The following is a 25,587-nucleotide window of genomic DNA, read 5'->3' on the forward strand; positions in this document are numbered from 1 at the left end:
GCTGGCAGCCATCATGACCTGGGGACGAAAATGAAAAAATGAAAAGCGGGTAGGGTCATTTTATTACGGGTGCGGCAACTTGCAGGGCGAAGATTTGGTTAGGAAAATCACATAAAAGTTTCGTTGAGAAAAACGTGAGTTAGCTAAGATTGACCTTCCGATCTTTTTACAGATCTCTGTCTTGCACCAATATTTTGGCTTCTAGACTTTCCATTTTTGGATATTGGGTTCCGTTGCTAACATAAGCGTGACCCCCGGGTGCAGTGGATCATCCCTGTACTAGCCCTGGAAGAAACTAAAAAGGTCCTGAGCGTTGGCAACGTGTAGCATTTCTCCTGAACTTCTTTCCTCGTCGAGGGCGTGCCACAAGTCGACAGAACCTGCCATGAAAACGAGCTAAGACAGAATATATTTTGCCGAGGATATCACCATACCAGATTAAATCTTCACCCTCTAACGAGCGCTTGTCACGACTGTCGGGTGCGATAAGTTAATTGATGCAGACAACGTCAACTGGCAACAGTTCCACACTACAATTTGTTACACGGCATAAAATATTTTGCTGCGGCTCGTTGACCTCGGGGTTTCACTGTAATATCACACAACTGCAGCCGACAGGCTACCATCGCTGAGCCAGTCTTGTACCTTTTTCAAGTCTGGTCTTCGACCCACTTCTTCGACTTCTGATAGACACGCGGTCACAGCTGCAGTGGGCAAATCAACGCCTGCCCTGACTATCTATCTATTTAGTTTCGGCCTCACAAACAGCGGTGACTTCTATGTCACGGCGTCCCTCAGATCACTTATTTGCACCTCGAAAGTTTTTAAGCTCACGGCCTCAGACGGCATACCAAGGTTGCATTGTAATTTGTCCCCACAGCAATTGTGGGGTCCTACTATACCTAAGACATACAAACCCGTTCCTTGCAAGCTCCACCAATGACAGCTCTTGGTGCTGGGGAAAGCCCTGTAAACTTGTTTGAAAGCTTCAAGTTCAGGCATGAATCTACGTAAACCACTCGCTTCTCGTAGATGCCGTCCGGCCGGATCCGTGAGCGTGTGCTGGTTTTAGCGAAAAACATACGTTAACATTGATGGTCCAAAATTATATATCTAGCTAGTGCCCGGTGCCGCCTGCTGCTAGTAAAATGCATCTCGTGATCGCCGTTTCGCGCTGCTTAATGTTGATGTTGATTGCATTTTGACGCATCCTTGGAGATCCTTGGTCGTGCGTTCAACACCCCTTGGGAACCCGTGCACTCAGGTCAGTCAAAAATTGTTGGTGAATACGTTAAAAAGGCATTATCAAGCCGTTGTCTGCATCATTACAGGTACTTTAATTAAGAACCACCACAAAATTGCTACTACTACAGGCAAGCGCCCATTCCATTCCAAAAAACTTCAAAGTGACATGTATGTATTGATAGGCTGTCGGCTGGAACCCTCAAAATTTAAAACTAACTTAGGTCCACTCTGACATGTCATTGCAAGTATGCCATCATGTTGCCATGAAATAATCATTCTCCCGAGTCCCAACCCGTATCTTGTTGCTGATCAGGTCGCGATTTTCCATTCCCGCCTGTCACGAACGGTCAAAGTAAGCATATCTACAACGCTATCATCTACCCTGACAAGCTTTTCATTAGTAGGACCATGTGATGCTCTACGTTGCTTTTTACAACGCTTGCTCAGGACATGAAGTATTATTAATGCAGACACACAGCTATGGCGACCAAGCATGCTCCGAAACTCGGTAGGCATGCGAATTTTATTGCACGTCCAGTAGAATCGCAGCTTGGGCACTTGAAGAACATGCCTAGTTCTTCGCTTCGGTAGCAAATTTGGCATCAAGGCAGTCACTATATGGTCCTGTGCATATAGAACATTGTACACTTTTCAGTGCTCGACGTCACCCATATCGGGTCCCCGTAATGAAGCTTGAATGGGGATGGTTAACATTCCAATGCAATTCTGCTCTGCTCTTTCACATCCATATCTCGACAGTCTTGACTAGACAGGATGGCGCTACATACGTGATTGCAATATTGTCTTTCCTATCGCATATGTACATGGTCCATATAAGCTCACACGCTAATCGCGGCTGCAATGCACGTCGCGTCAGGAAATGCTGTGATGTTGCTGGTGCCCTGCTAGAACCGGCCTCCCGACTTCGTCAGAGACTCTTATGCTAAAGACCTAAGATGACAGAGCAGCACAGTAGGCGACAGTTCGATCTCGGGTGGTGCCACACGCCGCCCGGGATCTATTGCGGTCTGGGTGAAACGTCCCAAACCAACATACCGCGGACCTACTTTTCGGGGTAGACAATTTGTGTAAGCCGTTTATCCAGGAAATTAATAAGGCCTGGCTGCGCATGGGCCCGCCACGCTAGAGCTCTCGCTTATTAGCGCTGCGATAGTCGCGGGACGAGTGTACTATGTAATCACAAACATAAGCGCATGGCTGAGGCACAGTAGGGCACAAGTTGCAAGTCTAGAGCCCCCTCTTACATAGTACTTTAGGATTAGACGAGATCCGCCGCGCCGCGGGACCACTTGATGCATATGCATGTTAGTAAGTACTAATCATAATGTAATCATGAAAAAGTTAGCTGAGGCACCGATACCAGCCGTATACCTCGTTGATTACTCTGGCCGGGACAAGAACACCAAAATGGTGCAGTCCCCGAAGGAAAATTTCTTTCTGCGTTGGCTTCTACCCGAGAAGCAAACCGGATTGCTGAAATTCGCCAGAGATCTAAGACAGAGTTGGCACTGATGGACCTGGTTGCAGACGCGGCGCTGCCAGAACCCAGATTGGCAAACAGTGCCTCGCGGAGAACTCAGAATTCACGAGTCTCGGACTGTCTCGGATCTACGACTGAGGGTTCCGACGTTGCAACAGCCACTATCTCTGACGAGTCTATTACACTTCCCTCGGAGTCGGGCTCCATAGGGTTCCATGCGACGTGTCAGTCCGAAAATAGCGACCAGCAGCTCACTTAGAGAAGGAGCGCATCGAAGCCAACGCCGACCTTGCCGCAAATTCGGTGGTCCTCGGTACGTCATCATACGAGGCTCGGTGCACTCAAGCTAAATCAGATCATGAGACCACTGGCAGTAAACTTGAGAAACCTTCTTGAACCTTCCGCATCTGATGTTGACGATACTGTTCCATTGGTTTAGGTTGAGTGGAAGTAAGCCGAGAATCAGTAGAAACTGTGGACAGGTAATAAAGAAGGGACGACAGTCTTCTTCGCGTGGTCTGCCTAGCTGGGAGACTAGGTTCCCTCCGGAACATACAAGGTTTGTGAGCACAATGTACATCACACCGATGCAATGGCGGACTTTCGCGACGGCGAAGTCCTCATGCGGCAGAAATGGGGTTGTAAATGCAAATCAAGCATCCTTCAGTAAACTGTTCTGTTCGGCGCTGCACGTTAGGTTTGTGCACCTGGCGCGAACACCAGTGCGTGCCTTCTTCATCTAAGCACTAGTGTCGCACTCCTCCGAACCTATTCACTGAGCCTTCAATGAAAATGAAATCACGAATATTGCCAAGACTCACCGGCATCTGATGGTGCTTGCGAAGAGAAATTGTATACATAGCATATCCAATTGTTGTGCCCTGATTCAGAATTGGAATATGGGCGGCTGTTGGGTACTGTCTGATTAGATATTGCTGGTGGAGTCCTATTCGTGCAGCATCGCATTGGCTCTGTCAGACTCTGTGATACGGATAGATATCAAGAGCTTTATCGTGCTTGCCACTGCTTGGGCACAACCCCGTGACGTTGGTGACGGGCCACTGACGGACCGACGAAGGCCGTGGGACGAGTATGATACTAATGGATCAAGCGCAAATCTCCGGGTAGATTAGTAGTGGTCTTCCCCTTGTCTTCCCCAGTTCATCGAAGGAAAACAGTAGTAACCCACCCTGCCAGACCCTGCTATGTAGTCACGGTTAACATAAAATCAAGCATGTGCAGGTACGTAGTTTAGGACTAGATGCGCTATTAATGCGGCTTATCTTTTTACTGCTCTCTCTTAGAATGAATATTGCAGCTTCGCAAGCTATCATGATCTTAGTCGGGACAGTGTTTGCATCACACAGTATTTTGTCCCTAGGGAGGTCCTGTTGTCAAGTGAAAAAGCATGTCCGCTCAATACGAGATCAAACCTTTACTGACTGCGTTCAAAAACTCTAAAACGTGTTTTTCAGGATCCAGTGCTGTCGATATAGTGTCAACTCCATGGTCGTACGACTCAGGAACTGGCTACGTCTCTCTGTCTCGATCGACATGTCTTGCTGTGTCAAATTCTATCAACCCCATGGAACGGCAGCACCTTAGGGTTTACCGAAGGTGAGCTCACACCCCATGAAGACTTTCTTCTCCACATCATCTCTCCGTATATCGTTATTGCAGTATGTAAACGTTTCGGTTCTTTCCCGTATCGCGATGCCACGACGGGATATCCCTTTAGTGTCGAAGCCGACCTTGCACTGATTGAGAGCCACTCCAATGCCAATACCTCGTAAAGCGTAACATGAATGGTGACGTCCATGATTACTTCTCTGTTTCAGCTCTGCCAGCTAATTGAAGTCACGTCTTGAGCTAGAAACCACACCTTTTACCATAATCTACTGCTTAACTCTATTTCTTGCGAGATCATTTCTCGCTCCTCGGTAGGAACCTCGAACCGAAGAATCATGCAGTATTAGGCGCCCATTAATTATGTCGACAATCAGCAAGACCTACCGAGCTCCCATTTTTCGATTTCTTTGATTCCTAGAGTGTCAGTGTGTCACCCCACCAACTTGACTCATCCATATGACCGTTTCTTGACAATGTTCAGCACATATGATGTTCAGTAATCGGTCTCGCTTGTTCAGTGACTATACTTCCCCGCGGAAGGGTCTACTTCGTTTGATTCAGTCAATAATAACGTGTTTGTGAGCGTTCAACGTTCAAAACTATATCTGACAACTGAACAGCTTTATGACGTGCACGTCCTCGCCTAATGGTTTTGCATGATCCAACAAGCTCTGCCACTTCACTGCATCCGGCCGCGTCAGTGTATTGCAGAAACAAAAAGACAGGATGGGGTATTTTTTCCCTTCCGTTCCGCAGATGGGGCCAGCCCTCACGTATGCTTCTGCTTCTTCATATCTGCCAGGAAGGCCTTCAATGCCAAGGTCGCAATTAATTATGTTCAGCGCAAGCGCTCGCAGTCGTGATTGACAGGAACCTTATCGCTCTTCGCTTCCCTGAGACTTTACGGTGCTCTCCCAGATACTTACGATTATCTGTTCGTCATTGCCGGCACCGACCCGCATCGTGGTTGGATATAGTGTCATGCCATGAAAGCTTTCGAGATACTTATCTCACCCAAGGGGTAATCCTACGTATACCGAATGAAAACTTTGTTCTTGTCATGGTCACAAGCAATATTGCCAGATCGAGTTCTGCAAAGTTCAGCGGGGGAGTTTACATTCATAAGTATTCAACTCAACTTGGGTCAACCCTAAGATGCATTGGTAGCAAGGTCATCAAGCGTACTGGTTATCTTATCCTGTAGTCGTCAAGGAAAAGCCATCAACTTACTATTGTCGTGATTCATTCGTCTTAGCGTCTGGGCCGAAGAGCACGATCGACCGAACTAGCTCTGCATGACAAGTGTTTCATGAAGGTGGTGGTATTCATAGAATTATGCCTATCATTGATGACACGGGTAGTGATTGCCAACGCAAGTTCTCCTGCGGCAGCCCCTAGTCCACAATTCGCATAACCTCGATACCAATAATCTTGACATGACACTGATGGTACTAGACGGGGGCCTGACCGAGAAGCGGCTTTGCACGCGCGACGTCTGGGTTTGATTGTAGATCAGTGTACAATATCCGCGGCTACAAGGAAACAAAAAAAAATACAACGACAGGATTTCAAATCCTATACCCGGGCGAACGGATAACCACGCACTTGCAAGCTGCTGCGCGCGCTTCCAAGGATCAAAAAAAATCAGAGGAAGGTTCGAAACAAAACCATGAGTTTGAAATAAAGACGCCTTAGAGCGCCTGGATGTGAACCGAAGCCCTCCGGGATTTTGGACCGAGTCCCTCGCGAGTCGATCTAGAAAAAGTTCGGAAAATATATGAGCCGCATCATGGGCTGCGCATGGACTCCATGGTCACTCCACTCTGGCGCTTCTGGCTGGGCGCTTCCTGGCGCTTCGCAGCCACGGTACCGTGGCGGTAATGCAAATCGATCGAGATGTGATAGGATGTGATAGAATGTGGTGATCCTTGATATAGGTGACCTGCCACGTTGCGATCGTTGTTCGTCGTTGTTCCCCACGGGGCACGCGGTACGACAACCCAATCATATCATGTCGCAAACATATTTTGATCTAGACAATAGCGCATAATCGCATTTCATGTATTAGTCTCGAGGGACCAGGCGTAGCTTACCAGGGCCAACTCTTGTCTGATCAACTTGGTGAAATTTTGAAAGGTGGGTCCATGATGGTCCAGGATCAATATTGGAAATGGAAACTTCCGCTGGCGGTCACTTGATCTCACTAGGCGTCGGTCCAGAGTTCCGTTCAATTTTCACGTTAAACGTTCATCCCGGAAGTTTGGCTCAAGTTAAGGCCATGGGTTTACAAACCCTTAATCGCAGCACATCATGACGAGTCCCGACATGAGCCAACAATCCATGAAATCTAGCTTATCTCTTTTCAAATGACCCACTGGCAAGTGGCTCACCAGCGTGACTGATCATTACTTGGTGTCTTTTGACAATCTCCATCCACCAACGCATGCGCCGCGGGCTGAGAGTGCAAGTTCGCGTATCCTCAACAATATATCGTCGTGCACCCGCCTCACAACCGTCAAGGTCGACAATAAAAAAACAGCATGAATATTCAATTCTCATATACAGTGTCATAAGCCATGTTATCCAAGCATACAAATGATTGAGCGGGTATCATACAAGTGAAAGAGCTACATCAAAACATCAATCAGCACTCCCACAAGCCATGCAACACTGAAAAGGTGCGTGCTTACTCCGTGTCCGAGTTCCTCAAGAAAATTCTTGCGTGCTAGAGCGCAACAGATCGTTCAGCACCCTGACTACCGTACCAGCAGCTTCTCGCACGATGTCTCTATCGCTCTCCTTGACTTTCGGAAGTAGCTGCGTCTCGAACCGATCAGGATGCCACCGTCTGATGTTCTCCTTGATGCGGTCCTTCGGAGGCTTGTCGACAGGATGCAGAGCCGACAGCATGTAGGCCGTGATGTAAGGAGGAGTCACGTCATCGGGCCCGCTTGGCCGTTTGAACACAGGCCACGGAAAATCGTCCCATATCAAAACGCCCAACATGCCAGACACTAATTTATCCCACTGACCACGATGGTGCTCGAAGAGCTTGATAGTGTCCTGCTTGCCCAAGGCCTTTCCAGCCTTCAAGAGTCTTTCCTGCTCTAACTTGGCTTGCTCCCGGCGGAACTGTTCCTCGCGCTGCTGAGCTTGTTCAGCCTGACGACGGTGGAACTCCGCTTCTGAAAAGGGGGTAGGTGGGGGACCGGGTGATGCTTTGGCGTTCTGCTGAGCTGATGGCGTTGGTGGCTTAGGTGTGCTCGGCGGCGGCTGCGAGCTAGCTGTCGAGCTCGGCCTAGTCGAGGACGTCCAGGCGGCACTACTACGACTAGTGCTGGTGGATCCGGAGCTGCTCTTATCTGTGGGCGGACTTGGTCCAGGCATGCTACGATCGCCACGGTTGGGGATCGGCCAAGGTCCTGTAGAAGACTGAGAAGATTGAGATTGAGAAGTAGACATCTGGGGAGGCGGCGGCGTGGGTCGACTAGGCTCCGGTGGATAATAACCCCAGGACTCCCATTCGAACCTTTCTTGCTTCTTCTTTTCTTCCGCGCGCTGGCGCCTTATCTCTTCCTCGCGCCTCCGAAATTCTTCCTGTTGAACTTTCTGCTTGTCGTCTGATCTGCGGATCGCCTCTGCTTCCCGGCGAAGCAGCTCTTCCTCCCGTCGCGCAAGTTCTTCCTCTTTCCTCTGGATCTCTTCCTCCTTGGCCCGCGCTGCCTCTTCTTTGAGCCTAGCTTCCTCCTCCTTGCGTCTAACTTCATCTTCCTTGCGTTTCGCCTCCATAGACTTTCGCATAATGTCTAGTGAGACACGTTTCTCTTCTTCATCTAACCGCCTTGCCACTTCCTCCTCTTGTCTTCGGAGGTCTTCCGCCCTTTTCTTGGCATGGGCTTCCTTCCTCCTGACTTCCTCCTCTTTCTTCCTCGCATTCATCTCCTTCCGCTTGATTTCGTCTTCCTTGCGTTTGGTCTCCTCTTCCTTCTTCCTTGCCTCCTCCTCCTTTATCTGGATCTCGAGCTCTTTCCGATCAGCCTCTTCCTGTCTCCGCGCAGCTTCCACTTCCTTGCGTCTAATCTCATCCTCCTTGCGTCTAGTCTCCTCCTCCTTGCGCTTCGTTTCCTCTTCCTTGCGTCTAAGCTCGTCCTCCTTCAACTTAGCCTCTTCCTCCCGTCTCGCATCCTCCTCCCTCCTCCTCAATTCCTCCTCCCTCCTTGCAACCTCCTCCTCCCTCCTCCTCAAGCTAAAACTGTCCTCTCTCTGACGCACCCGGCGCTCATCATACTCCCGCCACTCAGCATCAGCATCATCAAGATCCACATCATACTCCCCCTCAGACACCTCATGATGCGTATGCACAGGCCGAGCAGGATAGTACCCACTCTCGCCCGCACTATACCCATAGCGCATGTCTTGCGACGACAGCCTCGCGCGCAAGTTGGACGACTGCCAACTCCGCGGGACTTCTTCTGGCGTCTGGGGAGAGCGCGAGGTTTCGTAGCGCGTGTCATACGGCGAGCGGGAGGGTCCGGTCCAGCCTTTGGGACTTGGGCTAGACTGGAACCCACCATCATCAAACGTGAATGATTTCTTGGTGGCGATGGGTCTGCTGGCTGATGGTGGGGGCGCGTGTGGGCGGGAACTGTCTGAGGAGCGGGTGTACCCGATGGGGGCTGTAGAGACCGGGCTGTCCGAGGGGCGAGAATATGCGATGGGGACTATGGATATTGGGCTGTCCGAGGGGCGGATGGCAGAGCTTGAGATGGGCGCGACTGCGGACAAGGGCGGTGGATAACGTTCCTCCAATCGCTGAGGAGTAGATGCTACGCCAGCTCGAGCTTCAGCCTGAGCATACGTATACGACGTGGTCCTCTCTCTATCCTTTGCTCTTTCAATAGAGCTCCATTCCTGAGGGACGGCAGAGCTTGAGATGGGTGCGACTGCAGACAAGGACGGTGGATAACGTTCGTCCAATCGCTGAGGAGTAGCTGCTACGCTAGCTCGAGCTTCAGCCTGAGCATAAGTGTACGACGTGGTCCTCTCTCTATCCTTTGCTCTTTCAATAGAGCTCCATTCCTGATCCACAGCCGAAATACGTTCTCTCTCTCTTTCCATCGCACTGCTGGGCATGATATCGTGGGGTTCGGAAGAAAACGGGATGTTGAGCACTGATGGTGCCCGATAGGAAGAGGTGTTGCTCGCTGTGCTCCCACGGCGCGCCATGCTGAAAGTGCGGGACATCTGGGCATCTTGTTCAGGCGTGATAGAAGGGAGCCAGAATTCTGGGAGTTGTCTAGTGGAAATGCTTGCTTTGCGGCGAAGGCTTCCGCGTCTGATACTGTCCTGAGCATCCGTAGCTGAACGAGCAGATCTAGGCATGTCGTCTAGTTCGTCGATGGTGGGTGAAGGCTTTGGGCGCTCAAAACCTCTGTCTGTTGTATCCAACGTGGACGGTGGTTTATATGATCCGACACCGCTGCTGCTGACAGACCCAGCACGAGCCTTGCCGGTATCGCGAGGTGGTGGTACGTGGTCTTCCTCGGGCTCTCTGTTCGGTAAACGAGGGAAGTACCCTGCCTCGTGCTCATGTTCCGTGTGCTCTTGTGGGGTCCAATAACCACGTTCTGGAGAACGGCTAGAACGAGATTCTGAGTGATCTGCGATAGGCTGTGAAGAGGATGAAGAAGGCTGGGCGGCTTTATCTTTGCGTTCTCTTTCAATCTTGTCGAGAATGGCTTGTTGCTCCTTTATCACAGAATCTGACAGTTCCTGATCTAAGGCCTGGGCGGCCCAACGGCGTTCTTGGCGTTCACGTTCTAGGACGATACGGAATTGCTCCTCGGCAAGATTACGGATGTTCTTCATTGTGGCGAGGTATTCTTCGGTCAAGCGTTCGCGCTCGACAGCGGTGACTATGGCTCTCTTCAATGCGTCGTTTAACTTCTGTTTAGCTTCGTCTACCATGGAACGTAAGCCGTTCTCGATATCGACTTTGAGACGACTCTTCCATTGTTCGCCAGGTTCGAAATCAGCATCAGGTTGGGTTGTGGGGGGTTCAGTGGTAGATTGGAAGAGGGTTGTCATGACGTATCTATAAGAGGGAGAGAGATCAATCAGTCAAGTATAATAGGATTTCAAGTAGAATAGGTAGGTACAGTGAATGAGAGACAAACTTTGGCCGTTTGGGAAGGATAGTGAAATGGAGTTGGAAATGAGGTGGGGTAAAGATGACCTCGAACACTCTGTTAGAAGACGGCTTAGTCGGATTGGTGGGTGTTGCGACGAGCCTGTGATGTGATTATGCCTCGTGTTTAGACACGCGTTGGGGAAGTCTGAATATAATATAGGCGGACGGACTTACGCAGGTTGTAGAGGACCAGGAGCATTCACGATGAAGGACGTTAACTAGAAGTTGAAGGGGGATACACCGCGGTAAGGGATGATCAGTGATTACAAGAATGCATGAGTGGTTGGTTGAACTGATTGCGATTTAAAGACTATGTACCTTTTAGCAATTAGATGATGATAGATCTGAGAAACATTGCTTACCCACGTAACGATCCTGGCGTTACCAACGGATGATGTAGTGTAGAGACACGAGCTCGAACACGGGCTCGATGAGCTGACCACAATAAGTAGTATCCAAGGGTACCCCCCACGCGCTTAATATCGATACATCTTTTTTTCTCGCGGCACTTCTTACTTTGAAGTCTGATCAAGTCCCGCGAAGCTTTTACTAACAAGGCTGGGGGAGTCCAGCGATGGTAAGCTCTGTAACTGATGTAAATTCAGGATATGCTCATTTCGAAGGTTGTTACTGGCACGAGGCTCACGGGAAGAGCATGGAAGGTCGACTGAGGCGAAACTCTCACCAGAGTGAGTCATGGCTGGGAACGTCGTTGTAAAAGTGAATAACAGGCAAATATTGTCTCCTATTCACTGGTACAATGGCGAGGGTGGTAGAAGCAGAACATGCGTTTACCTTGTAATATCTGACGTATTGTGACTTGTGAGGTGTTCCGAGGACGAGCTGGATCAAGTTTTCTTTCTTCTGTGCATTAATTGACGCTCACGAGAAAGGACAAGTGTGTTACTAAATATTACCGTGACATCGGACTGCAACCTAACACGAAGGGCGTGTGAAGCTGGGATACCTAGTACCTCTACCCAGTGATCCTACTAGAGTTAGTACCAAGACTAGCTGCGCAGTGACCGCCGCAGTCTGAGCAACAACTAGCAACTAGCGACACAACCAGCAACTAGCAACTTGGTCACTGCCCATGCTCGGCGTTAGAGCGATTACGAGAATCGTTCACTAAATGGGTCCGCCTCGAGGTAAACACGAGGCAGATCAGCTGATGAACCGGTCTGATCCCATCCCTGCACTCGCCCTTCCCTTCCCTTTCTTCACTAAAAAATTATACAACCAGCACAGGTAACTTCATATTTCCCTAGTTCAACAAAACCAGTCCTTATCACCGCTCGCTTGTCTAGAAACAAATCATACAAGCCTACTTCACAAGGAGACCATCATGTTCACTAACTGAATCCTATAAATTTCCCGAGTACCCGTATCTTCCCTGATCTTCTACCTTCTACATTCCTATCATGGTCCGATCTTAGTTGATAACATCTTTTTCCGGAAATTTGGCAATTCCTATCCCTCAGCGCTCCATGCCGCACGACTCACTAATCGAACCATATACTACTTCCCCTCTCATCTCTTCATACTCAATCAATGCCTCCAAAACGAAAAACCGCAGCAAAGGGCGCTCCTGCTGCCCCAAAGGCGGCTCCAGCGCCCCCCAAGGCAACTCCTCTTGCCCCAGTCCAAAATAATATACCAAAACCACCAACGCCAGCTGTCAAACAACCTGCACCCCCTCCTCCTCCTCCGCCGCCACCCCCACCCGTCGAGACTCCTTCAGACAAAGTACGCAAGGAATGGCAAAATTTCATCTCAACTTGGTACGAGCCAGAGAAGAAGAAACTCGTAGACCAACTCACCAAAGAGTTGGACGCCAAATATAAGAAAGCAAACTCTAGAATCCAACAAGCAGCTCGTAACGCAGACAAGGAGAAGAAACTCACAGAGATTGCAACTCAACTTGCTGAACCTGCTCATGAGGAGTGGAACAATCGTCTCGCTGCTGTGCAGCTCCTCGTAGACGATTGGACAGATATCACTGACCAGGAACAGCAGTCCGTCATCGACGTCTTCAGTGCATTCTATGATGACAACGAGGAAGACGACGATTCCAACCCCTTCGACTCCAATGAAACAGAGGAGTCGGTGGCGTCGGCAGTTGAAGAACCTCAACTTCCAGATTCTTCACCTTTCTTCACTATCCGCCAATCACCTCCTACCCCGGTTTCAGCCAACTTCCAGCTCGTCAATCCCTCTTCGTTTTTCACAGACTCTATTTCCTCCGCAAACCAAGCAAGAAAACTGCCGGAGCTTGCCATGGTACGTCGTCAATTTCGTTATCATGACGTGTCATCCTGACATAGGGCTGCGCAGGATAACCTCGCAACACTCAACAACCTGAACACAGGTCGCTCCCAACCTGACGCAGGCCCGAGCACCAGCGCAGTATTCGGCTTCCAATCCTGGGCCTCTGAAATCGGCTTAGCAGTCCCACCAGCAATCTCCCAACCCACCCGAAATCGCGCCACCGATAACATCTCACGCCAAGCATCCGCATCTGCAGCGTCTTCTCCCCTATTCTCCTCCACGACGGCCCCCCACCACTCCCCCCCACCCAAAATATCCCCCCTAGCTGTCACCAACAATCTTCCCCCAGGCAAACGCTACATCGGGCCTGTTATCGCCGAAGAGGAAGCCGAGCCGATCGACGAAGACCTTCTCAAAGCGAAGATGGCGGCCGATTTCCTGGCATTCAAGATGGAAGTGCGGATTCAGATGATCCAGCAATTCCACGCCAAGGCATCTGCTATCGAGATCGATCTCGTCAAGCAGCTGGAGAGCAACAATAGCTCAAGGGAGTGCAGACTCCGCACCATGCATGAACACGAGGAGAACATGATGTCGCTTCGCGAGTCCAAGGAGATGGAGAGGAAGAAGCTGTGCGACAAGGAACGTGATCGGAGGTTGCAGGAACATAGCTTCCGTCAGCAAGTCGCTGCACAGAAGGCGATCAATCAGACGCGCTTGAACGCGAGCGCTTCGTCTTCGAAGATACCTCCTGCCACGCAGACAGGATGGACGACTCATTCCGCTCCTAAACTCGCTAGCCAAAAAGAGAACCTCTCCACGGGCAGCTTGCCCACTAAGCTTGATCCTCCCAGCATTCTCAAGAAGTCTGCTAGCGCACGCTCTCATGATATCATACCCGGCTTTGACGAAGCTGCGTTCTTCAAGGCTCAGGCAGAAGCTGCGAGCTTGGCTAAAGGCAAACAGCCCACCGCCACCGCGTCCGCGTCCATTCCCCTCGGCAGACCTAGCGCGCTCAAAAAGACAGAAAGCACAAGCTCGCAGGAAGAGCTCGTAGAGCTCGTCGTCCCAGCCCCACCTCCCACCGCGTCCTCCAGTGCCGCAAAGGGCAAAAAGGCAAAGAAGACGCCAGCTGTCACCCAAACGTCGAAAACCGTCACTTTCAACGAAGAGCCCGATACCGATGCAGAGCCTCCTCCAGTTTGGGGTGCAAAGGGCGCGCGGGCCTCGTTGGCTTCCAAGCCTTCCAAGTCTGTCATGATTGAGGAGGAGCCTGATGAAGATGCTGATCCCTTCTCTGCGTGGAACGCCAAAAATGCACGGGCTACCACGCCGTCCGCGTCTTCTAAGAAGGGCAAGGCTGCAGTCCTTGAAGAGGTGTTTGATGAGCCATCTCCTTCTGTGCCCTCTGCTTTCGGCTGGGGTTCGGCGGCGACGACGACGACGACAAAGAAAGGCAAAGCCCCGATTGTGTCCGCAGAACCCGTCGAAGAACCTTTCCAGACGTGGACCGCCCCAGCGAAGAAAGGCAAAGCGCCGATCGTGTCCGCAGAACCCACGGAAGAACCTTTCCAGACGTGGACCGCCCCGGCGAAGAAAGGCAAATCTCCGATCATATCCGCAGAGCCCGTGGAAGACCCTTTCCAGATGTGGACCGCCCCGACATGGGGCTCAGCACCGACTAAGAAAGCAAAGGTCACTGTCACGGAAGAGTTTGATGAAGAAGCAGGCCCATCGCTGGGTTGGGGTGCGGGGCTCAAGAGTGCGTCGTCCGCGAGCAAACAGGCGAAGAAGGTGGTACCGCAGCCGGAGGCCCCGCGCAGCGTTCAATCCTCCTTTTCGAAAACTGCTTGGGTCCAAGATGTCGGCGAGGAAGAAGAGGAGGAAGAAGAGGGAGAGGAAGAGGAAGGATGGGACCAGATCCAGCCCTCGTCTGCCACAGATACCACTGGTGAAGAGGGCGACGCATGGGGTGCTGCCTACTGGGGCAACCTCACCAACGGCCAGCCCGTCTCCCAAGTTGCAGACGAATCCGCACAACACATGCGATGGACCCCATCAATGGATGCAGAAGAGAGCGGCGACGAAGACTCGGGTGACATGGAGGAAAGCATGGGCAGTGCCCTCTGGATGCAATACGCCATCAGCGGAGGCGACGTTCCTGGCTTCGAAGCTCAGGCTCCTGACCCGCAAGAGCACGTTCACGCCCACGCACACGTTCCTGTGAAAACTACCCCCGCTCCTTCCCACAAAAAAACCACCAACGACCCAACCACGAGTATCTGGGAACAAGGAAAAGGAAAGAAAAAAATAGCACCTGCAAACGAGACGATCAAGGTAGAAAACGACTCGTGCACAGCAAGCGTCCGCGTCATCCAGCGCTCGGACGGCCCAATGGCCCAAGGCCAAAATGGAAATGGAGAACTGGGCTTCTCGCCTAGGCCAAAGCTCAGGCTCCGCTAGACATTTGTAATTTGTTTTTGTTTTTGCGTCATGACAGGGGAAGAAGACGGACCGGGGACGACTCGCGATTATTACTCTAATGCTGTGGTCACTGTTTGAATTGTTTTTTCTTTGCTATATTGTTTTCGTGGCCTACTGGTTGGGTCTTGCTTTTATCGTAGTATTGGCTCTCTTTGAATAATGTTCCGAGTTTTATGTGTATCTGTCGTCACAAGCAATTTGCATCGTCGTTGGTCCTTTGGGCTTTAATGTTTCAATGATTTATGAGGTGGTCTGAGCGAGTCTAGTGAAGTTGGGTGGAGGGGAACAAAGTGCCACGCGCTTATTAACAGACCATGCATTACATAGCTACGGAGTTCCATACTGATACGTTAACAGGCGTTCTAACGCACGTTGACGAGATACGTGAAGGGCCTCGTGCTATGATGCGTTCGATCGCGGTATGGACTAGTGGTGATCCATTCTCGGATGGAATTTGGAAGTCTGGTTTATCAAGGTTGGGTTCAAAGCACGTGTATTATAGCCACTTAGCGTTAACTCACAAGTCCAATTCGATTGTTGGACTAGTCACGGTCCCGAGCTAGTCGACTAGTATTGCTGCAGTCACGGTTGGGGCTCTATTGATAGAACGCATTTGAAGACAATCGAACATAGAACATCAGAAAACGACCAGTCTGTCGTCCATCCTGAAGTCAGATCCGCGACTACCCCGCATTGTCGACGCATGAGCCTCATGGCAAGCGGGGTTCCGCTACAACGTTCCCCCACACTTTGCAAATTGTGTCATAAACACCCTATCGAAGATCCTTGATGAGAGCAAAGGCAAGCGATGAGCACTGCACCGTGACCACGCCTGGCGCAACTGCACATCAAAAGGCTAGTCTCTCGATCATCAGATTCAGATCAAGAGCCGTGTGGGTGATCTGTGAGTTAATCTGAAATCGTAGGAATGTCAATCATTATCTCTCGGGTCTTGGAAGGGGAGTCTTCTATGTCGAAGCAACGAGTTGTTTACTGTTTGGTAATATTCTGCGTTGTTGCATGAATAGTACCGCGAAAGTATGATCAGCCATGAGACTGCATAGTTTTCAAGTAGAAGTACATCCCGGGTCTGTATATCTGGGGCAAAACGCATGATCAATCAAAAAACAACGATCGAAATCGAAAAGTAAGATAGCAAGTGGACAAAAAAGCGAATCCCATACTCAAACCACCTTCTTGTCCTCTTCGACGGGTTTTCTCCGCTCGAGGACCTCAACCCACTTCTTTGGGAACCAGCCTTCGCGGCCCTCGCGCGTCCGTCCTTTCCACCACTCACTCTCAACCTCTAACCGCGGGTCTACCTCCACACCGGTGCTGGGATCTAGTTTGCCCATAATAGCGACAATTTCATTCTCCTTGAGTGCAAGCTCGGATGGAGATGAAGGTGTGAATGGATATAGTGCGCGTGCAAAAGTAAGCGTCGACGGATCAAGGGGACCCAGCGGACCACCAGGACCAATTTGAGCCTGCTGCTGCTGCATAGCGCGCTCATTGAGGATTTTGATGAGCTTCGTCATGGCGTACGGAACGCCGAAAATGGCGAGCAAGAATATGATGATGGGTTTTCGGCTGGGCTTGACAGGAGGAGGGCCCATTGGGCCCTGAACGGGTTTACCGCTAATGAATTCTCTGAATTCGCCCTGTATAGAGCTCGGATAACTCGGGCGCCCCGTAATGAGCTCCTTCATCCATCGTAAAAGACCAAAGAGGCCTAATACACTGCCCAGGGCATTGCGGAGATGACTGAACTGCTCGATGACGCCGACCATTGCGAAAAATGAGCTGTGCGTCGCCATGAATGTGGACTCGAGCATTTGTGATACGCCCGAGAAGGTCTGGACGATAGAGTGAAGGAGGGAAAAAGTGTGTTGGGTTGTGGATTCGAGGGTCTGCGTAAGGGAAGGGTTGTTGGGATCCATGCCAGGGTACATGCCCATTCCACCCATTCCTGGCATTCCGGGCATGGCGCCGTACATGCTATTCATGCCATTCATACCATATCCGCCGTACCCGCCGCCGTACCCAGTACCATAACCCCCGCCCATTCCGCCATAGCCACCGTACATACTTGAGCTATATGGTGAGGAGTATGTGGACCCGAAGCGCGAGTACGGTGAATATGGGGTGTTATATGATTGTTGTAAAGAATTGTAGGGTGCAAGGGTAGATGCGGCTGGGTTGGAGAGAGCCGGGGGGCGTGCAGGCACTGAAGGTAGTTCTGGAGAAGATGAGCCCATCAAAGTTGATGGTGACGAAGTAGGGATGGTCGCTGCTGGGGCTGCTGCTGCTGTGCCCCGCTCCCAAGGTTTGGGTGGTGATGCCATAGCCGTGCTCACCGTTGCTGACGATGACAAGAGACAAGAGAGCGTGTGAATCTGACACCGGCTGACGCCGGCTAATTATCCACACCCAAAATCACATTCATTCGTTCTTGGTATACGGTCAAAGTTATGGCCGCCATTCCCTCATTTCGCAGAAATCTGTGGCCACGCCATTGCTTGCCTTCGGCGCGTGATCTCGTGCGCAGTATAGTTGTCTCATCAAAATCTCCGTTGTCAACCAAGGACATCTACCATTTAGCCTTAAAACAGACCGCAATTCAACTTGTGTCAGACGAGTCGCCAGAGCACAATGTGCCGAAGAAGGAGCATCCGACTATCGTGCGTGGAATGTTAAAGCAGCCCTCTACGCGGCCGCCTCATCCAGAGCATGCTGTACGGTCTCTACAGTGAGTTGACATTGATGTAGGTCTTGGTCAACCCACTGAATTTTATAATGCAGGTATTTAAAGAGAGTGGTGCTCCCTGACTTAGTGAACTCGAAGGAGATTGAGAAGTTCTGCACCAAGCGAACACTCTCGCAAGCGGAAATTGACCACCGGCTTCAGACGGTGACTAAAGCTGCGCGCAAGGAACAGTCTGCATTACTCGCTGCACCGAGAAACACTTGGTTGTGGAAAACGAGGACGCCACCTCCTCCACTTAAGCCCTTGCCCGTCTCTACCCTCTCGAAGTCGGAATTACTGGGTCTGCCTCGGCTCACGGCAGCCGATGTAGGTGTTGGGGAGGATTGGAGTCATTTGAACAAGCGAAGGCGACGCGCGAGGAAGGAAAAGGTCGAGCGTGATTTGAAGTGGATGTGGACACTGCAGGCCGCGAAGAGGGAAGCCGCACGGGAGGTATTGCAACTCAGTGCTCCAGCTTCATAGTTTGCAACATGCTGCAGATCAATTTACTATTTCCAGTACTGCCTTCCTTTGTTTGATTATTTTTTTCGAATCAGGGAAAGGTTTTTCAGATCGATATTTGCGAATGGGTGAAGTGAGGAGTTCGTTGCTTCATACCTCCACTACACCCGCTGTAATTGCTCCTGTGCCTACTCACTCTCATCACCGACAGCCGCCACCACAATACTAGAATCAACCTCCCCCAGAACAAATCCATCTGCACAATCCCATCTAGGGATTTTATACGTCCTCAGTCGCGCCATCTTTAACACGAAAGTTAAACGTCATAGAGACCTCTCCGTTTCACCCGCATCAGATCGATTCGGCCACGTCCGCGCGAGTCATCGTCATAACGGAGATAACGAGCACGAGTTATGAAGGAGCGTGTTTGTGTACGAGCGGTGATTTCAACACGTTTGTGTGACCGTGTTCATATTCTGTCATACATATAGGGATTCTTACCAAACCTCATGGACAGTGACTTCCAGCGACTATCCAGAAGTTCCTATCTCATGATAATACACCATTGTTCTGACTTCGGTGACCGCACGCAGGCTCACAGAGGCATGGACCAAACTACCGCTCTTCAGGCGGGAAGGTCCCGACTCAAATTTTACTCCCAAGTTCGTCGTTTCAGATTTAGAATAACTACAAGGTAATGAGGAGCGGTAATCACAAATGATTGGGTTGTGGTGATCCTCAACTGATGCAAGACACTACTGCCGTAAGTCTCTAACTGGCCTTTACCGTCGTTCGAGTTGCTTGACAAGATGTCAACAATTTGGGTCTCAGTACTCTTAGGCCGGTTCGAGTCTAGCCATCATGATATCTGTTGAAGTCTGCATTTGTGCACAACCTAGCCAGATTCCCTCAAGGGGCCTAACTATGCCCACCCACGTAGCATGTTTTACCGCACCAGCACAGCAGTCAATGCTTCCGGGTTGCGCATACTTTAGTACATCCAAGATAACCCCCCTCACTAATCTTTCGAAGCAGTTCCCTGCGACCAAATCGTTGACGCGTCAAACGACGCATGCAACATGCAACATGAGTCTCCAGTGTCAGATGCCCCTATGACCAATCCGGATGATACCTAATAGCCTCCCTCGCTGTCCCCCACGACATGGAGCCATTATCCACAAAGTTGAAGGCCCCTTGCATATACTATGCACCAACATATCACAAATCTTCGATGAGTCAGAGGTCTCCTGCGACCAAATCTCGACGACGCGCCAAACGATACAACAGTCGTCTTCACTGTCCCATACGACCTGGAAGTTGAAGGCCACCGCCCACAGTTTCAGAGACCACACATAGTACGTTAAGCAGACCAACTTGGTCCCTTCGGATTTCCTTCACTACCCATACTACAGAGTTCTTTTGATTTGTTTATTTTCCTCGATTAGTACGATTATGGACTGTCCATTTAGTTTATTTACGGACTCATTTCTGCGATCTATGTTTGTTTCATTGATATGTCTTATTCTCCTTCATTCATTTTCGTATATGTACAATTACCGAGCCTGTCAGCTAGTTCCAGTTCCAGTACTATTCTTATCCCTCCAATCACTTCGGAACACCGAATAAATATTGCAATGAAGTTCCTATCCACTAAATCGTCACAATGAAAGTCCGAATTCAAAGATATGCATGCTCCCTCCCCAATACAAGGTGTTGATCACTTGTAAGATTTCCAGTGCTACACATCTCCGCCAGTCGACACATCTCCGCCGGTCACCACATCTCCACCAGTCGACATATCTCCGCCTGTTAACATATCTCCACCAACCTGGAAAGCAATGGATGTCATGGCTGTTCCCTCGTCGGACCCTGCCACGAGCTTAGCGTGATATTGACGAACGCTGAGGATCAGACGTGGTCCCAGCACAAACATCTGCAACACCTGGACAATGGTGAATATGCCGCCATAGACACTAGATCCAATGGAAAATGAGTACTGTGAAAATGAGGAGCGGTCAGATGCAGATGTCAGTCACAGGTCAGCGCACCGTGATGTTTGGAGACAGCGAGCCAAGGTTGAGGCAAGCCACGGCAACAAAGCTGGCACATGCGGGACTTCAGCGAAACAAGGTGGCAATATCCAAATCATCGAGCTCACACTAGAAAGTAAAATGCGTGACTTTTTGTTAACACCATGAAACAGTCCCCAATGGTCGATTTTGTCGGCAACTGTCGCAATTCATGGAAGTGTTTTGCAACAATCCAGACTGCAAGAAAAAAGGCGAGGATCTCCCATACTGCGGTCGATATCAAACTCTCGTAAAGCAGAGCTACCGCGTCTGTGTTAATTAGGACATTGCAAATATGGAAGCCGGAAAGGATGACCTCCTCTGGGATATATCAATGAGTCTCAAGTGCCCAAGGCTTTCATCGATTAAAACTTACCCCCTGAAACACCCACGCTTGCCATTACTGTCGTAACTCCAGAGACAATCGTGCAAGCCAGCAAGGCTACAATGAGAAAGACAAGAATCTTTTTGGATCCTCCATACATGGCATGTATCCGAACTATCATGATGGCTTGCATGATATTTCAGTTAAGTCAGTATCAGTAGGTGCTGCAGATAAGCTCACCGCCCAGCATGGCATTGACGACGACAATTACCGATGTCCATATGAAGTAAAGCGTAGCGCCTGAAAGACCCAGTGACAGATACACATTAATGGATTCAATGCTTCGAATGAACCTACAGCTGTTGTAGTCGTTATGTTCAATCAACATATTAAGGTGACTGATGATATCACTCACTCCTATAAAGGAGTGCAGTTAGCAATTGAATGTAGGAATGACAGGCATCGAGTCGGTGTAGCATACTCACTTCATCTGTTAACGGGACTGGGAGATTCGCTGTATGGCGCCAGTTGGCAGTCAGAAGAAATGAATATATTTTGGGACACATACCTAGGGTGTTGACACTGGTGAGAGATAGCTCATTAGCACTCATTTAAACTGCCTCGCCAACATACACAGAATATAGCATTCCCACATAGCGCACCTAGATATATTGAAGTCAGCAAAATTTGGCAACTGCACTTATAAGATGAACCACTCACACTGATATATAGCAGAGTCGTGAAAGACCAGTGTTGCCTCTGACCAGCGTCAACAGCATTAACCTGTCTTCTTTTGATATAGGACGTTACTCACCCAGACTAGTTCCAACTGTTCAAACATTCTAAGTGAGATGGCTGCGCAAGTCACGACATCAACTTACCTCTAGGTTGAATGACAATGCTTGTATACCGTATATAAATTAATGCTCCACTCAGAAAGTGTTATCTCACTCACCCAAATCATATACCACTGCAGCAGAGGATGCAACTGCGAAACCACAGACAATGAAGTGAGATGTCACCATTGTCATCCCACTCGCTCTTCACGAACCTATAAAATAACTGGAAAGATGATAGCCACTGATGACTGGCCACAAACTGGGATCATTTGAGACGTGGGTCATCTCGGGATGGGCGTAAGGAATGCAGATATACCACCACCCAGCGCTTTTATAGTATCAGGTTGGATGTCCGATTTTCGAATCAGAATCCTGACTGATCACAGTAAGTATTATTTGTCGAATGAAATCAAGTAGAAAGTAGATAGTATAGCGCATGAGAAGCTTCCCTCGTTCGAAGCAAAGTGCATTTTTGGATCGTGGAATATTTGAACACCGTGATATCGGAACTTGTTGTTCTCGAGGGTCCTGCATCGATGTCAGTTTCATTAGTGATCATGAAATTATCGATTTAACACAGACCAACTACAGGACATCATTATGTCTTAGCCATGTAATGACAGAGAACAGGATGGGGACGTGCATATCTAATTTACAGCGGGTGGCAAGCCCTCTGAAAAGGTTGATGGATGCTATTATTATGGAGGACCCTAGATGTTGGTTACATAAATCCAGCGTGACCGCCGTACATATTACAGACCGCAGTGACGGAACTCAACCTTGATGAGATAATTGATAACCAGTGACCTGCGGTGCGCAGTGAGCTCTGTCCGCAGTCAAGTTCCCATAAAAGAATGACCTGTACCGTCGTAGTGTCATGGAGGTCCCTTGACCCGTCCTGTACAAGTTAAATTTTAAGAACAACTTACTGTAGAACATCGCAGCAATCACCGCAGCAGTCGCACTGAGACGTCGCCATCGTCATCCCACTTGCTCTCTACGAAACTATAAAATAACTGGCAAGACGAGAGTCATTGATGACTGGCCAATAAGCGGGACCATTTGAAACGCAGGTCATATTGGGATGGGTATAAGGCGTGCAGACATACCACCATCCAGCGCTTTTATAGTGATCAGGTTGGATTAACTTGGATGTCCGTTTCTCGAATCAGAATCTTGATTGATCGTAGTAAGCATTATTGTCGAATGAAATCAAGGAGATGGTACTAGTTTGAGAAGCTCTCGTTCAAAACAAAGTACGTTCTTGGATCTACCGTGACAATCCGCGGAATACTTGAAGATCGTGATGGAACTTGTTCTCGAGGGGTTCTGCCGCATCAGTTTCATTAGTGATCATGAAATTATCAATTAACACAGACCACATCATGATATCACGACGACCGCGACTATGTAAATGACGAGGAGTACACGTGGTTAGATCACCAAATATTTAACATGCATACTCAGAAGTACTTACTATTAGCTAGAAGGTCATAACACTGTGAACTTCGGAGAACTGAGTGCGCTGGGGTACCACTTTATCGCGGAGTACAAAGGGCCTCGAGGCCTCAAAAAGCCGCATCACTGATTCAGATACCGCACTCTTTATCACCTTGATCAACCATGTCGTCGACTGCTACTGTCACAGCAACAGCCATCTGGACAGACGACCGAAATACATGTAAAGGCCAGCTACGAGCAAGCTATACAGTGGATTATGCCGTGGGAATTTTATCAAATCAAATCTGCAAACATGTTAGTGCGGTGTACGGCCTCGACCCTCCATTGGAACCATTCGCCATGCAGGCGAAGTGCTTTCCTCCAGGTAAGTTCCAAGCCATCTTTCGTTTGCTGCAGCAGCCGACTCATTCATCCATTTTTCTTAAAGACGCTGAGCCTTCAGATTTGCTCAGCGACTGGAGCTCCACTGGTCTCACAGCACTAATCAGTCCTGATGACGAGTCAACTCGTCGAATCCAGACCCACTTAGACAAGCAGGCACAGGCAGATCAGACATCCGACGAACGCAATACGACGTTGGCCACTGATACTGATAGTGCCTTAATCTCTCAGTCCAGCACATCGGTCCAGCCTCGCAAACGTATGTTGTAACATTTGAATAGTCTATACGCGCGCTGACCGATTTTCCACAGCCAAAAAGAAAAAGAAACGAAAAACCTCATTGATGGCTAATCCCCCATCGCCGGTCAATCTCTCTCAGGTGACGATGGACAACCAGCTTAAGGAGATACTGGCCTCGATGCAGAACGAGATTTCGGAAGTTCGGAGAGAGAATGGGAGCATGCGCAACAAGAACGAGAAGGTTCTCAATGAGAACGGGAACATGCGCAATGAGATCGAGAACATTCGCAACAAGAACGAGAAGATTCTCACTGAGAATGGGAGCATGCGCAATGAGATCCAGAGCATGCGCAATGAAATCCAGAGCATGCGCGGTGATATCCAGAGCATGCGCAACGAGAATGAGAGGGTTTCCAATGAGAACGAGAGGGTTCTCGAAGAGAACGAGAGCATTCGCAATGATCTCGTTAGCCTTCACAAGGACCTAGAGGCGGAGAAAGCTCAACGCGCTCAGGACATTGAATCACTAAGAGAAGTAAGTCTTCACTCTTTCCGGTCACCAACCCTGACAACAATTTCCCCAGGTCACTATGTTACTAGTCCCCTTGCATCTTCGTGTCCTACTCGACCTTGCACGCAAAAAGGTTCTGGAAGACCTTGGCCACGAGACTTGGGAAGAACTTCGCGATACCCGCACTGTCTATCAACTTGCAGATATCATCTTCAACGACCTGCTCAAACGGAAGAATTTATCATTCCACCCATCACACCAGTCCATCCTTTTCTTATGTTCGTACAACAACATTAGGCGGGCGGGAAATGTGGCCGCTCACACCGCGAAGCAGTGCGATATCAAGAGTGCAGTCGAAACCCAGACACTGGGCTCCAATGATCGACGATGCTTGGAACATTTGTTTAGATATGCGTACAGCGGGGCGCTCATCTAGGAGTTATCATGGCATTTACTACACGACTAATACTTGTTTTTCAAATTTGTATCATACAACTACAATCCAAATACCCTATAGAATCTCATGCACTTACAAATGCCATTGATAGCAGAATCATCGACCTTGAGTCCAACGCAAGTGGCTCTCGTATTACGGTCTAGCCGTGCCAGGAACGGGTTTGGTCGACGTCTTGTCCGGTAAGGTCAGTAACTTACACGCTTGCTTGCATGCGCTAGCCTGAGCAAGGCTATCATACTTCTTCATCAACGATCACCCATGCTCAAAATAAGAGCTCGAGTTCACCAACTTGAAGGCAAGCATCTTCGAGTTGCTGGCACAGCGTGAAAACTTGCGTGAAAGTGTACTCCGGCGTCACATTTTCATCTTCGCCGCTGTCCTTGCTATCCGCCAGCTCGCCAAAAATTCGGTCGCTCTCAGGCTCGCCGCACCCTCCTTTTGCTTTTCAATTTTATTATTACTTTGCTTTGTGATCTTTCTGTCCTTTCCACAACCGCGCTTCTGACTTCTTTCCACCTGCGAGCCCATCCTCTCTATTCATTGACGCCGGTTGCTCGGTTCCATACATTTTGGCACGCGACCTGCAAATGCACCTTATCCTGGAGGGAGTTCCAGTCGCACCATCGATGTGGCTCCTGGCCGCAAGAAATGCTCATCATTGCTCTTCTTCGACATCATTGAAATGAATTTGTAGAAATACGCCATTGCCTCACCCACCAAGGCAAAAGTGACCAAGGCAGAAGCAGTCACGGGTATGCAACGTAAGGCCAGCTTTTCAG

The 25,587-nt window shown here is 49.6% G+C and overlaps 5 protein-coding genes across 5 annotated transcripts; 3 read left to right on the forward strand and 2 right to left on the reverse strand.

Annotated features, from left to right (window-relative positions):
* Positions 1-6,902: 6,902 nt before the first annotated feature.
* DEU56DRAFT_285656 (uncharacterized protein) lies at positions 6,903-10,946 on the reverse strand. Its single transcript, XM_041345479.1, has 5 exons — positions 10,928-10,946; positions 10,736-10,875; positions 10,534-10,665; positions 8,600-10,469; positions 6,903-8,539 (listed from the first exon to the last, which is right to left on the reverse strand). The coding sequence occupies exons 2-5, from the start codon at positions 10,762-10,764 to the stop codon at positions 7,082-7,084; spliced, it is 3,489 nt and encodes a 1,162-aa protein (XP_041209513.1). The 5' UTR covers positions 10,765-10,875; positions 10,928-10,946; the 3' UTR covers positions 6,903-7,081.
* An 844-nt stretch (positions 10,947-11,790) lies between these two features.
* DEU56DRAFT_797576 (uncharacterized protein) lies at positions 11,791-15,556 on the forward strand. The gene is made up of 5 exons (XM_041352951.1): positions 11,791-12,845; positions 12,900-12,933; positions 12,955-13,289; positions 13,311-15,170; positions 15,193-15,556. Exons 1-5 carry the CDS (start codon positions 12,117-12,119, stop codon positions 15,304-15,306), a joined length of 3,072 nt encoding a protein of 1,023 aa, XP_041209514.1. The 5' UTR covers positions 11,791-12,116; the 3' UTR covers positions 15,307-15,556.
* Positions 15,557-16,501: 945 nt separating this feature from the next.
* DEU56DRAFT_734928 (Peroxin 13, N-terminal region-domain-containing protein) lies at positions 16,502-17,662 on the reverse strand (the record flags this gene model as incomplete). Its single annotated transcript, XM_041348411.1, has 1 exon — positions 16,502-17,662. One exon carries the CDS (start codon positions 17,660-17,662, stop codon positions 16,502-16,504), a length of 1,161 nt encoding a protein of 386 aa, XP_041209515.1.
* Positions 17,663-17,778: 116 nt separating this feature from the next.
* DEU56DRAFT_900808 (uncharacterized protein) lies at positions 17,779-18,639 on the forward strand. Its single transcript, XM_041356529.1, has 2 exons — positions 17,779-18,066; positions 18,120-18,639. Exons 1-2 carry the CDS (start codon positions 17,789-17,791, stop codon positions 18,544-18,546), a joined length of 705 nt encoding a protein of 234 aa, XP_041209516.1. The 5' UTR covers positions 17,779-17,788; the 3' UTR covers positions 18,547-18,639.
* A 4,730-nt stretch (positions 18,640-23,369) lies between these two features.
* DEU56DRAFT_797597 (uncharacterized protein) lies at positions 23,370-24,904 on the forward strand. Its single transcript, XM_041352952.1, has 4 exons — positions 23,370-23,583; positions 23,647-23,859; positions 23,912-24,375; positions 24,425-24,904. The coding sequence occupies exons 1-4, from the start codon at positions 23,382-23,384 to the stop codon at positions 24,785-24,787; spliced, it is 1,242 nt and encodes a 413-aa protein (XP_041209517.1). The 5' UTR covers positions 23,370-23,381; the 3' UTR covers positions 24,788-24,904.
* The last annotated feature ends 683 nt before the right edge of the window (positions 24,905-25,587 follow it).

The sequence above is a fragment of the Suillus clintonianus genome (assembly GCF_016758775.1).
Source record: "Suillus clintonianus strain FC179 chromosome Unknown DEU56scaffold_27, whole genome shotgun sequence".
Taxonomy (NCBI): domain Eukaryota; kingdom Fungi; phylum Basidiomycota; class Agaricomycetes; order Boletales; family Suillaceae; genus Suillus; species Suillus clintonianus.

Coding starts and splice junctions, on each gene's coding strand:
- DEU56DRAFT_285656 (XM_041345479.1), bottom strand. CDS start 10,764: ATGCTCCTGGTCCTCTACAACCTGCGTAA. Junction 10,666..10,735: donor GTCCTCTACAACCTGCGTAA/GTCCGTCCGCCT, acceptor ATCACATCACAG/GCTCGTCGCAACACCCACCA. Junction 8,540..8,599: donor TGAGGAGGAGGGAGGAGGAG/GTTGCAAGGAGG, acceptor CGGGAGGAAGAG/GCTAAGTTGAAGGAGGACGA.
- DEU56DRAFT_797576 (XM_041352951.1), top strand. CDS start 12,117: ATGCCTCCAAAACGAAAAACCGCAGCAAAGGGCGCTCCTGCTGCCCCA. Junction 12,846..12,899: donor AACTGCCGGAGCTTGCCATG/GTACGTCGTCAA, acceptor AGGGCTGCGCAG/GATAACCTCGCAACACTCAA.
- DEU56DRAFT_900808 (XM_041356529.1), top strand. CDS start 17,789: ATGGCCGCCATTCCCTCATTTCGCAGAAATCTGTGGCCACGCCATTGC. Junction 18,067..18,119: donor CATGCTGTACGGTCTCTACA/GTGAGTTGACAT, acceptor TTTATAATGCAG/GTATTTAAAGAGAGTGGTGC.
- DEU56DRAFT_797597 (XM_041352952.1), top strand. CDS start 23,382: ATGTCGTCGACTGCTACTGTCACAGCAACAGCCATCTGGACAGACGAC. Junction 23,584..23,646: donor GGCGAAGTGCTTTCCTCCAG/GTAAGTTCCAAG, acceptor TTTTTCTTAAAG/ACGCTGAGCCTTCAGATTTG. Junction 23,860..23,911: donor ATCGGTCCAGCCTCGCAAAC/GTATGTTGTAAC, acceptor GATTTTCCACAG/CCAAAAAGAAAAAGAAACGA.